Source organism: Enhydra lutris, unplaced genomic scaffold (assembly GCF_002288905.1).
Source record: "Enhydra lutris kenyoni isolate GAN:26980312 unplaced genomic scaffold, ASM228890v2 scaffoldscaffold8, whole genome shotgun sequence".
Classification (NCBI taxonomy): Eukaryota; Metazoa; Chordata; class Mammalia; order Carnivora; family Mustelidae; genus Enhydra; species Enhydra lutris.
The window spans coordinates 9,883,801-9,897,507 of NW_019154092.1; the positions used below are offsets into that span (position 1 = coordinate 9,883,801).

Below are 13,707 nucleotides of genomic sequence, written 5' to 3' on the forward strand. Positions count from 1 at the left end.
TATGTTACGTTTATGTTCATGAGTTTTGAGCTTCTTTTTCTCAGTGACTCAGGGCAGAGACTTCTGAGAACAGAGAGTAGGCGCCCTCACCACCCCCGGTTGCCCCCAGTAACTCAAGGCCATTGAGGTTCTCCTGAGTGGGCAGGACCTTTGGGCAGGAAATGGGGAGTTCCCTTGATGGGGAGCACTTGGAGGAGGAGAGTAAAGAAGCAGTGGGAACACTTGTTAGGTTACCATGTAAAGTATTTGTTGAAAGAAAAAGGCATTGCTAAATCAATCCCATGACCTTGGTTTCTTCTTTTTGCTTGACTAATCTGTGCAAAGGGAATGGATAGAGTTGGTTGTGCCACAAATCTAATATATGTCCTATAGAGCCAGAAAAACATCTCTTTAATTATGGGGATAAAACACCAACATTCAAAACCATATTGTATTTTAAACGATTGGCTCATAAGATACCTTTGAACCAGCTTACTGGAATAGCGTGGTCCTAAAGGATGGAGAAAATTAGTATTTTACCTCAGTACCAAACAATAAATATCAGCTCCTCCTGCCATCTAAGTACCACTCCCAAGAATTACAGGTCACTTTAGAAACTAGATCGGTATAGAAAAGATAAGTGTCTAACTACTGGTTGATAAAAATAATCCTTTAGGGAGCTGTATAATTATATATAATGATTCATCTGTTTCTTCATAAAGTCTTTTTAATTAAAGAATTCCCTTTAAAGGAATATGATAAAAATAACCAACTTTAAATTCAAAGTGACAAATATATATTAAATATTGAATCTGGTGTAAGTGTGTGCAGTGTTTTACAGTTAGGAATAATGCTCTAGAACACATATATTCAATAACTATTTTCTATTGAGAGGCTAAGGGTCATTCTCCTAGGATAGGACACTATGAATGGGTAGTTCTGTTTTATGTGGAAAGCCCTTGGAAGACTACCTAAAATGTTGTTTTTTAAATTAGTATGTACTAAGTTTTTTTAAATGCAGTAACTTTTATAAAAATAACAATTTTTATTTTGTAACTTCAATTATTAAAATATTTGTAATAGAACAGATCATTGAAAACATTAAGAAGTATCTAAAAAATAAAAATTGAAGAAATGGGGGCGCCTGGGTGGCTCAGTGGGTTAAAGCCTCTGCCTTCGGCTCAGGTCATGATCCCAAGGTCCTAGGATCGAGCCCCACATCGGGCTCTCTGCTCAGCAGGGAGCCTGCTTCCCCTCTCTTCTCTGCCTTTCTCTGCCTACTTGCAATCTCTGTAGGTCAAATAAATAAATAAAATCTTTAAAAAAAATGGAAGACATGAATTCCTTCTATATTACTAAGATTACATTGTGCTTTTTCAGATTTCACTGGAAAAGAAATACTGCAGAGATATATTGACTCTGTGTTCTTTATAAAGAAAAGATTATCTTCTGTGATCTTGGAAGATCAAATTCGAGTCATTTAAAGAAACCTCACTTAGCCAAGACACCCTCCTTCAATGCTCTGTCTCAGTCCATGATGTCCATTTAGGTAGAATGCCTATCCAGTGTCATGTACACCATCATTTCTAGATCTTTATGGAATCTTTACAGCTATTATCTTCTTTTACCAAGATAAAGCCAAAGTTCTAAAGAACCTAAAGGAGTTATGCTTCTTACAGTCATCCAAAAATTGTTTTCTGAATAGTTTGGACCAGGTCACTCAAGACAAAAAAGAATGTACAAAGGCAAAGATTAATAGTGAATTGAAGAGAAATTTTGAAACCCAAATTATTGTGTTCTAAAGTTTTATTCACTAGCAAAAACAGGCAGTAAAGAAAGACAAGAGGGAGAAAAAAAATCCTGGATAATTATAGGAAGGACCTTGTAAGTTCTAGCAGAAGCAACTGTAACAAAATGAGCCAAGAATAGATGCCCTTCTTTTAAGTGAAAGGTGTCAGAATTTCATTGGCAGATTCGTGCATTAGATCATTCGAAATTTGCCTTAAAAACTATCTTCCCAACATTTTTTATTTTAAAGATTTTTCTTATTTGAGAGAGAGAGAAAGCACGTGCACAAGCAGGGGAGAGGGGCGGGGAGAGCATGAGGGAGAAGCAGACTCCCAGCTGAGCAAGAAGCCTGATGTGGGTCTTGATCCCAGGACCGTGGGATCATGACCTAAGCCAAAGGCAGAAGGTTAACCCACTGAGCCATCCTGGTGCCCCCCTCCAACATTTTATTATGAAGATTTTCCATTAGAAAAGTGGAACAAATTGTATAGTAAACATCTCTCCTCCCACCAAGACCCTACAATGAACATTTCATTCTTCCCATACCACCTATGCATCCATCCATATCCCATCTGTATCCATCAACCCGGCTTATTTTTGGATGCATTTCAAAGTGAGTTTAGACATCAGTACAGTTTGCTCCTAAACTTTTGAGCATTAATGTTGATATTTACTTATAATTCTTTTTTGTTTTCAAGGTAAAATGCACATACTGTGAAATACTCAAACCTGCCCAAATTGTAGATTTGTGCCTTCTATGATTTTTTCATAACCGCATATGTCTGTGTAATCCAAACCTTCGTTGAGATATAGAATGTAACATTAACCCCCAAAAGTCCCCTCGTGTTCCCTCACAGGCAATCCCCACCCCCCCTGCAACTCTCATTCTGAGTGTCTCCTCATGGATGTGTTTTGCTTGTCCTAGAGTTTCATGGAAATGAAACCGCCCATATATGCTCTGTGTAAGCTCCCTTCGCTCAGTGCATAGACTTAAAAATCTTATTGGTTCACCTGAGAAGTGTGAGATTCTTTTGATTTCAAGTAGCTGAGCTGATCTTGTGGATCCTGACTTCCAGGGCTGTTTCCTGCCATTCTCAATCTTGCCAGCAATGCACACATCAGCACCAATGCGACCTGTGGTGAGCAAGGGCCCGAGATGTCCTGCAAGCTTGTGGAGCACGTGCCAGGTCGTCCCGTGCGCAACGCCCAGTGCCAGATCTGTGATGCCAACAGTGCCAACCCCAAAGGCAAGTGTCGCTCCTATTCAGAAGGACCCTTGAGAATTGGTGCTTCTTAAAATGAGGACTGAAAGCTTCTATTATTAGGAGTCATGAACATTGTGTTCACCTTCCCCACTTTTCATTGCCACTAGCCTTGCAGTTGGGAAGTCAAAAATTTGAAACCAAGAGCTGAGAGGAACCCATGTATGTTTTCTTTTCACAGAACGCCATCCAATATCCAACGCAATCGACGGGACCAATAACTGGTGGCAAAGTCCCAGTATTCAAAATGGGAGAGAATATCACTGGGTCACGATCACTCTGGACCTAAGACAGGTAGGTCTGGTGGAACCATTGAAGAATGTCTCCGGGTTGCTGAGTTGTACTCTTCTGATGACCTTCAGGAAAGTCTGGCTTGCTGCTGAACATGTTTCCATCCTGGTCAGATTGTTTTTCCTTCAGGTGAATTCATGTGAGGTATAGAAGTAGTCTGTGGTATCGTTTCTTGTCACAATTTTCATTCCCAGGCATCTGTGGGGAGATGAGTGACATTGTTTGCCTGGGGTCTGATGTTCTGGGAAGCTGGGTCAGTGGAGCACACGCTGCTGTTCAGGATTTTCTGTCAGGCTGTGTGTCACATGTCCTCAGACACCTCGGGGGTGGGGGACCACACACGCTGTTCCTTTTGAGGTTACTATCTTGCTGTTATCACTGTACAAAGTTATTGCAGAAAGGCTGTATGTAGTAATAAGGCTAGGAAACAAAGGGATAACGTTAAGCCTATTGGCCACGTGTCCGCCCTGTCATGGCGTCTGTGAGGCTGACAGAGCTGGGGTGGTCCAGTACTTCTGCGAGCAAGCCTTCAGTACGAGCTGGCAAAGGCAAGGGATAATTGGCTCCAGCTACACCTGTATCCTCTTGCTTTGCTTCCAGACTACATAGAAGAATGGAGAGAAATATGATGTGGGTCCCCGTGGTCCCAGTATTTCTGGGAAAGGGAAGGAAAAAGAAAGAAATCTGAGTGGGTAGAATGAAAAGAGAGCTGGCAGGCATTTGCGAGCTATTATCAACATTTCTTATTTGAGTTCTTCAGAAAAGCTGTCACTTGACGTTCTTATATATTTCCATTCAATTACTCTTGCATTGGAACTCATCAGTATCGTGCTAAACACAGGCTGAAAGAGAAAAATATTGAAATATGCCGTGTAGGGTTGAAATAGGAATTGTGGAAATTTAATGGCGAATAATTAAAATTCTTCTAAGAAATGGTAGTTTTTAAAATGTTCAGGACTCTAAGTAGAAGACAAAGTGGTACTCTGTATATTCACATACAGTGAACTTCTGATTTCTAATAAGAACTGTAAACCAAGTAGCAAAATGTGAAGCTCAGGAGATTTTTTTTTCCCCCACATTTAGGTTTGTAGTATTTATTTAAGTAAAATAACATTTTCAATTGTTTTCAGCCATATGTCTTGAAGTAATAGATCATGTCTTCATATTTTTAAATCTCCCTAAAGAAAAAGAGAAAAGAGCCTCCCTTTTGGCCTGGACTTTGTTTTTCTTCCAATGGCAAGAATGTGTCTGCAGGAGATTTTGGTTTTCCCATCTCTTTTTCTATTTATTTTCTCTTTTTAAGGGAATAAATAGAACAATTTTCACCATCAGGAGTGTGATATGAGTTTAGAGCCAAAATACCCAGCTGGATATTTTCCATGTAGATTTCAGATTCGTGTTAGGCTATCACTTATCTTGCAGTATGTCACATTTGACTTCACTCTGAAGGGAGGGAGCTCTTTCCCCTTAGGTTGTGTAGACCCAACTTGAGCAATTCTAGGGGCATGTCAGTTTTAGGTCTTGAAGTCATATTTCAAAGATAGGCATGTGGGGCACCTGGGTGGCTCAGTGGGTTAATGCTTCTGCCTTCGGCTCAGGTCATGATCCCGGGGTCCTGGGATCGAGCCCCACATCAGGCTCTCTGCTCAGCAGGGAGCCTGCTTCCCTTCCTCTCTCTCTGCCTGCCTCTCTGCCTACTTGTGATCTCTGTCTGTTAAATAAGTAAATAAAATCTTTTTTTAAAAAAGATAGGCATGTATGCATAGTTAAAGACCTTTAGGTAATTTCTAGCATTTTTAGATACGCTTCCAAATGAAGATTACATAAACTAATTGGTACTCTGAAATGTCTTTACTTTTTATTTGGTGTACAATTTTTGTCATGCTTTCAGTTTTTAAAAAAGTGCATTGTGCTTATATCTGAGCAAATCTTTCAGTTTTGCTTATTTATTGAGCCTTTTTATTATGGGCATTTTTTAATAGGTGGAAAGCATATCTCAGTGGGCATGCATATGCCCACCAAGATTCAGAGATTGTTAAGCATTTTGCAATGTTGGTTTCATCTTCCCAGTTTCCAGGTGAATGGCAGTCATTGTGATATTGTACCAATACAGTATTTTTTGTATCTTCAAAAAATAGAGATTTGTCCTGAAGAGGCATCATGCCATTAGCAGCCCCAACAAAATTAACAGCAATTTCCTAACAACTGCTTTACCACCCGTATCAAATTTTCCCAATTTATCCACCAATGTCTTCTGTAGCTTTTTTTTTTCTTTTTCTAAGCAGGATCCATAAAAACTTGTTCATTAGATTTCTTAAATATTTTCTAATCTGATTTGCTCTCTACTTTTTTTTTTTTTTTAAGGATATTGACTTTTAAAATAGAGTAGACCAATCGTCTTATAGAATATCCCATGATCTTGATTTGCTGGATTGTTTCATTGTGGTCTTGTTAACATGTTCTTTTATGCCCTCGATTTCCTATAAACTAAACTCAGCTCTAAAGACTTCATTAAATTCCAGTTAAATAATTTAGCCCGGAACACATCTGTGATCCTGGCTACTTCCTTTGCTCCCAGGGCTGGTTGTCCAACTAGTAAGAAGGCTAATTCATTAAGTATTAAAGGTATACTTTATATCTGATATTGGCGGTATCTCCCTTATAAAGTTATCTTGCCTTTCCCCCAGCCATTTCCTCTTTGTCTCCTGGGTCTTATCGAGACTCAGATCTAGAGTGTGGCTACACCTTCCGATGACTTTTTACCCTTGTCGGAATATGTGTGTTTTCCTGTCAAGCCAGCCATTATCCAACTACTCGTTAATTCTAGATACACTCCAGGAAGGTAGGGACCAGCAGCCGTATTCTTCATCTTCCTCCTCTTCTTCTCTTTCACTTTCCTTGCCTGTTAACATTCCCTGCGGCTTGCCTTGCTCACTCTTGCACACCCAGGCCTCAGCAGAGTTGAGACTCTGACTAAATAATTCCACTGCAAATCCACCCTTTGTTCTCCAACATTCCCCTCCGCTTTTTTGTTCACAGCTTGATGAAAAAGATGATAGTCACCAAACGAGCCTTTTGACTGCTTTATTTCACTTCTGTAAAAATGTAAATTCTGTAGTACAGATTTCTAAAGTAAAAGTGTAGACAGATCTTAATATCGTTGGGAGTCATAACAGCTTCATATTGTAGATGTGTTCGTGTAACTTAATAGTTCAGCTCCTGAGGTTTTAGGACCAAATTATCAGCTTCATTCTGTGTTGGCAGATGCTAAAGACTTCAATCCCATTCTTGATTCTCTAGTTGATGACCCTGCTGAAATTTTGGCATTTGTAGCCTCCATGTTTTGTGTTTGGTTACATGAAAGATAAATTAAAGAAATGAGAAAAAATGGTGTTATCAGAAAGTCCATAAACGTGGTTTGCAGAAGGACTTAACTACACAGTGTTTGCTTTAGTAACACATTACCAGAGGACCGATTAGATTTATTTTTTACTTCTTTAAAATAATGCCTCCTATTCATTCTGGCATTGACTCACAAAATTTTGAATTTACGCTGTTAGATATTTAGCAGTATCTTCCTTTAAAAAACAATGCATGAAAGTTAAATAAGTGTGGTATTTTGTTTTAAGAAAAATAAAACTTAAAAGTCATCGTAACACATGTAACACTAACACGTTATGAGGGTGATCTACAAAATGAACTCCTGCTCACTGCCAAGTGAGTTAGGAGCTCGTTCATCAGCAGCACCTCCCTGCGCACCCCCCTCCCCAGAACTGAATCAGGGGTCTTTTGTGAAAACTTAACATTTTAAAGAAATCATTCTGGGGGAGGGATAGCAGGCACATTTGATGCATCTTTTTTTTTTAAAGATTTTATTTATTTATTTGACAGAGAGATCACAAGTAGACAGAGAGGCAGCCAGAGAGAGAGGAGGAAGCAGGCTCCCCACAGAGCAGAAAGCCTGACATGGGGCTCGATCCCAGGACCCCAGGATCATGACCTCAGTCAAAGGCAGAGGCTTGACCCACTGAGCCACCCAGGCACCCCAATGGATCTTGATTCTAATGATTGTCACCATTCTCTTAGGCCTTGCCACTTGTATGAAAATGTACTCCTTCTGACAGAATTTCTCCATGGAAGAAGCTGAGGCTTTCCAGTTTGAGGCACAAGACTTTCAGAGTTAAGACAACCGGCAGAACATTTAATTGTTAGGAAAATTGGGAAATTGAAAGCACAGGGAGCTCCCACTGCACACCCATGAATATGTCTATTACTAAAAGAAACCTGGGATATAACGAGGGTTGGTGAGGGTGTGGAGAAACGAAACCACTGTTCCTCACTGTGTTCATATACTATGAACATATATAGGAATCTCTCTACAGACACATACATACATAAGTGCATAAGTACTTATGGGGACGTAAAATGGTACAGGTGCTGTGGAGGACAGCATGGTGGTTCCTGCAGAAGTTAAACCTAGAATTTCCACACAATCTGGCAATTCCACTTCTAGACATACACCCCCAAAGGAACCGAGAGCAGGAATTCAAGATCTCTGCACACTCCTGTTCAGAGCAGCATTACTCACAGTAGCCAAAAGATGGAAGCAACCTGTGTCTGCCGATAGTAAATGGATAAAGGGGGATGGTACATAAGTAGAATGGAGATAGTCCTGCCTTCAAAATAAAGCAAATTCCGGCTCCTGCAACAACACGGGTGAACCTTGCAAACATGCTAAGCGAAATAGAGCAAACACAGGAGGACAAACACTGTATGACTGCACTTGCGTGTCGTACCTAGAATAGACCTGTCTAAAGAGACAGAAAGTCGAATGCCAGGAGGGAACGAGCAGGCTGTGCTCACGGGGTGCAGAGCTTCAGCTGGAAAGAGGAAAAAGTTCTTGAGGCGGATGGTGGTGATGCTCACACAGCAGTGTGAATGGACTTGATGCAACTGAACTGTGCACTTAGAATGACAAAAATGGTCCCCTTTGATGTTTAGGTACATTTTACCCCAATTTTTAAAAGTTGGCTACTGTGACTTACATGCTGTTTTCTATCCGCCTAGGTCCATCTACTCGGGAAACCAGAAGCCACACCAGTTATTTAGAGGGATGAATCTAGCATGAGGAACAGGTTAAATGGTGCTCGAGGATGGGGAGGAGAGTACCAAGGGAACTCAGGGTTGCTTATGGCTGGGGGAAACCATGGGACGCGTTCAGTTATTCATACCCCAAGGCTCGGAGGAGGCTGCCCCATCTCCCTGCCTCCCTCCTCCAGTCTTCCAGGCTCCTGCTAGTGGTTCCACTCAGAGCCCCACAAAGCAGGGTATAGAAAGGTAGATTTGCAGTTGCTCCCCAAGGCACAAATCCTGTCTTCTCAGTAAGTGATCCCTTTGTTAGTGTGACCATATAAACACAGAGGCCTGTCCTTGAAATCCTGGATGAGAATTGTGTTATAACCATCATTGTCCAGTCCTGAATGTGCTTATAGTAAGTTTTTAGATCCACTTTGGAACGAAGATGCAAAATTTAGAATTTTCACGGTGAAATCATGGACTGCCTTCTGATAACATAGACTGGATGGGTCCTTAGATCTCGGTCGAGAGACTGTCCTCAGTGCTATGACTTTAAGGACAATAGTGGAGGAAAAGAGGAGGCAGTTCTGTTTATTTATGTGTGTATTTATTGTTACTTTTTTATTGTGCAGCATGGTGGAGACCTAGAAAATGTAGTTGGGTGATATGCTTTCATAATTTATAAAGTAGAAGGCCATAGCATTAAGAATGAAGGATTGTTTTAGTCAAGTACCTGACAAATTCCACACTAAATAAATGTGAACTCAGTTTCTGTCTGTCATATTTAGAGTTCACAAATGACTTTGAAGTCCTGAAGATCTTTACGTATCACTGAGGGAAACGTTAACCAAGACCTTGATATAATCTAATTGGAGTTAGCTAGTAGGATTGGGTTAAGGGATGCAATTAAGTAGATGTTGAAAAATAAATTCATAAGTCAATAATTCTATTTTTTTCTGGCTAGGAAAATAATATGAGCTCATGGTAGAAAAATTAGAAGGGTCAGGCAAAGGTAAAGAGGTAGCAAAACTTGTTATTGTGGGTGTTATCTCATCAAATCCTCATATAGTATGAGTTTGGTCCTATTATTATCTCCTTTTGACAAATGACAAAACTGAGACTCAGGGCGTTCAGGTAACTCACTCAAGGGTAGGACTCCCTGAAGTTCAAGAGCCTGGGCTCTGTCTGCATCACTGGGCAATCCCAAAATAAATATTTTCGCATATATGGTAGTGTCCTGTTATTTTATTTAACTCTGTAGCATGAAGATTTCCAAATGTAACTAAAACTCATTACTTTATATATATATTTTAAAGCTGCAATAATATTCTTCTACATGGCTTACCCATCACTTGCATAGGAATTCCCAAGCCTGACACCTTAGTTGTTTTCTGTTATGGGTAATAACTTAAGCTTTCAATAAAAAAGGAAGATTAATATCATATGTATGCCTATGAAATAATGGAGTGAAAGTATTTCAGTTTAAATGTTCATATTGCAAGTTTGTGGTTAGTTTTATTTTGATTTTCCCATTAAAAAAGGAACATTTATTGCCTGTATATGTATAGAAATCTATATATACGCTTCATATCTGAACATGAATATCTAATGTGTATGTATAGGACTTTTATAGTTGACCTTTGGAAACATGGGGCTTAGAGATACTGATCACCTATGCAGTTGAAAATTTGTGTAGAATTTTTGACCCCCCAAACCCAACTACCAACCTGCTATTGACTGGAAGCCTTATTGATAACATAATCAATTAGCACATATTTTTATGTTATATGTATTATATCCTGTATTCTTAACAACCAAATAAGCTAGGAGAAAAAGAAAATGTTATTAAGAAAATCTTAAGGAAGAGAAAATGCATTTACAGCATGTACCGTATCACCAAAAAGTCTGTGTATAAGTAGACCCATGCAGGTCAAACCCATGTTACTCAACAGTCAACTCTAGGTAGTATATAGATTATATATAGTATGTATATATAATGTATCTATATTGTATATAATATATATATAATATATGCATGTAATATATAGTATTTCATATTATAGAACTTAGAAGAATATAGAATTTAGTAAGATAGTGTTATAGAATTATATATAGTAGGTATAGAATCTATAGCATATCACATCTATGAATGTGAATATATAATCTCTATATTGTGTGTTCATATACTATGAACATATATAGGAATCTCTATATATACAAATATATACATAAGTGCATAAGTATAGGTTTTAGACTACACAGCATTTTTTTCCTCATCCATATGATTTAATCTGCTCTCCCCAGCAATCCTGGAATGCAGATGGCCCCCTTTTAAGAGGTAAGCACACTGCAGGACAGGTCAGTTGAGTGGCTTGCCCAGGGTCATGTGGCTCTGTGTGCTGGGATTGGAAACCAGGACTTCTGGTTCCTTCCACACAATGCTACGCCATCTCACCTCTCTTGTTCCGGGTCTTGAATTGCTGTTTTCCTCTGCATTATGGGGAGACTGGCCAGATCTCTTATAATTTCCTCCTGATTTGGGATAGTCCACGTTCTTCCTAATCTCTCCTCCTGTCCTGTTTGCTCAGGTTGTTGCTCCTTTCCCTGTGGTGACTGGTAGATGTGGGGGCTATCTACCATGTGCTTTTTGGCCAAGGAGCAGGAAAATGAATCCATGTTTTGTATGAAAATGTTGAAACCTGGGCAAAAAGTTTCACTGGGGGTGGTCAGATTTGTGAGTAAAACTTGGTGTATCATTCCTTTAGAAGATAAAATGTATTTCATAAAAAAAAAGAAATGTTTCCTACAGTCCTGAAAATAAAGCTGCTTTTTGAAGCAGTGCTTTATTTTCTGTGTTGGTTTAATTAGGAAGTAGCATTTTGTTGTGGGAACATAATCACAGAAGGGCCTTTGTTTTATACAAACCTCGAGACAATAGCTGCTTGTTTGCTGGGTTTTCTAAAACCTCATTAATTTGGATGTCTGTTGTTTTTTCCCTAAAATTTCTAAAATATGGTCCAGAACTAGATTGAGGTTTTTTTAATTGTGTCATCCAAATAGAAAGTGTTTGCTAAGCACATTGAGCATAGGGTAGTAAGAAAAGAACAGGCAGATTTCACAGTCTTAAGACAGAAAATCTTGAAAGATTCTTAGAACAAGAATTGCATGTAAATTGGAGCTTCTCATTACAAGTGAGTGTTGGCTGTTCATTAGGAAGAGATCAGGCAGAGACCCTTCTTGGAAGCTGTGATAGGAATTACTATTACCATTTCCTTGTATGTATTCAAAGTGATTCATTCCATTTCAACTTTTGGTTACTTTATACTGGTCTCAACCAATTTCAGATATTAAGTTTTTCTTGAATTTGGCAAAAAGAACAGATTGGAAGAAATCTTAAGCTCTTCGTTGTGATTTGGAAGTCAGCCACAGTAAATTCTTGTCCTTCAGACTTTCTTATCTTTTTCGTCCTGTTCTCTGCAAAGCTCCTATTCTCATAGATATGTCTTTCTTTTGTTTTCACACTTTTATCTCATTCTATTGTTTCATACACAACTTCTCCAGTTATCTATGGCACAGCTATTGTGTAAGAAATAACAGCCAACTTCTATGACTTAAAACAACAGCATTCATTTTATATCTACCCTGGTTTCAATGGGCCACAATTTCAGGAAGGGCTTGATTGAGTGGGTGTAGGCCTAAGGTTTCAGTCCATGGTCAGGCCATGGTGGGGATGGAGGTGGGACAGCTATGAAAGGGAGTGTGGGCAGCTAAGGAGGGTGCTGGGTAGCTGGACTGGGGGTGCTGAGGCAGCTGGGGAGGGGGGTTTGGGCAGGTGGAGAGGGGGTACTGAGGTAGCTGGGAAGAGGGTGCCGGGACAGCAGGGGGCTGGCCAGTCTCTCCTTTCGTGTGGTCTCAAGACTTCTCTGGGAGGTCCCTCCACGTGGGCTGGTGTGGGCTTCCTCATAGAGTGGCAGCCTGGAGGCAGAGTGCCTATATGGCAGTTCAGAGCTCCAGCAAAGGGGTTCCAGAAAAAGTGGCAGAAGTTGTGTCCCCACATAGATCTGGCAGCCAGAGTCATGCAGCTTCACTTCTCTGTGCTCTATGGGCTACCAGGTCACTGAGGTCAGCAGTAGAGGAAGTAGAGGAAATGGGAAGCAATGGCGGCCTCTCAGTGGGGGAGGGGTGAACAATTGGACACCTGCTGTAAAACCACCACTTCCTCATCCTTCTGAACATGGCTGCCTCTGAGGGGCTTCTCCTGTCAGCCTCCCACGGCTTGTCCTTAGGGGCCTCACCTTTATCCTTAGGAATCCTAAAGAGCTAGGGGATCCAATGGGAATACAAATATTATACCTTAAGCTGTCCAGTGTTCATGACCGGTGAGCTGAATAAATTCAAATAACTGAGGCCAGGCTTCAAGAACTATGTGGAGTTTCAGTTTCTTGACAAGATTTACTTCTAAGCTTTCAATGATAAAGCTTACTATCAATAGTTTACCAGTCAAGCATAAATATTTTTCCAGTTAGCCCAGTTTCATTTTCCATCCCCTCCTCCCCTTTATCTGTCTTGAATGGCAGAGTACTGGCCTTATGATGACCGTGTAAGTCTTACTCAACAGGGCCCCTTAGATGCGGCCTTGGGAAGGACTCTGGGAAATCAGCAAAGATAGTCTCAAGACCCTATCAAAATATACTTTGCTTGTCCCCAACTGTTTTGGCTTCAAAATAAAGTTGGTTTGTATATATATGGAAAGAAAGGGAGGTCTGTTCTGAAATCATTATTTCTTCCTGTTATACTGAAGCTAAAAAAAGATGTTTTAATTCCTGAAGAAATATTTCTTTGAAAAATACAGTTGCAGTTGGAATCCATTGTAAACTTTTTTTTTTTTTTTTTGGCCTTTTGCTTAACATTCTGCTCAAATTGCAATGTCATTATCTCTATAAAGTTGTAACAAATAAAAGAGTAAAGTAGCCCATGAATACCTTGGCCATACCTCAGAAGAGCTCTTGTGTTTTTAAGGTTTTCAATTGACCTTTTCTCTATGCAGAAATGACTTTTATTTTGATATAGAAGCAGAAATTTTTAAATACAGGGAAAACATAAGAAAAAAGTTTTCATTTGAAAAAAAAAAAGTTTTTTTAAATAGGCTCCATGTCCAGCTTGGAGACCAATGTGAGACTTGAATGCACAACCATGAGATCAAAACCTGCGCTGAGCAGGAGTCAGACGTTCAACCAACTGAGCCACCCAGGCATCCCATAAGAGAAAAAAAGTTTTTAAAAAACCACTTGTGGGGTGCCTGGGTGGCTCA

The 13,707-nt window shown here is 39.8% G+C and overlaps 1 protein-coding gene across 1 annotated transcript in view; it reads left to right on the plus strand.

Moving 5' to 3' along the window:
- The first annotated feature begins 2,908 nt into the window (after nt 1-2,908).
- The window catches only part of LOC111142456 (laminin subunit alpha 1), a 126,471-nt gene continuing 115,672 nt past the window's right edge, over nt 2,909-13,707 (plus strand). The window contains exons 1-2 of the mRNA XM_022495618.1: nt 2,909-3,014; nt 3,211-3,323. Of these exons, the coding sequence (XP_022351326.1) occupies nt 2,924-3,014; nt 3,211-3,323 (204 nt within the window). The 5' untranslated portion in view covers nt 2,909-2,923. The remainder of the gene's footprint in view (nt 3,015-3,210; nt 3,324-13,707) is intronic.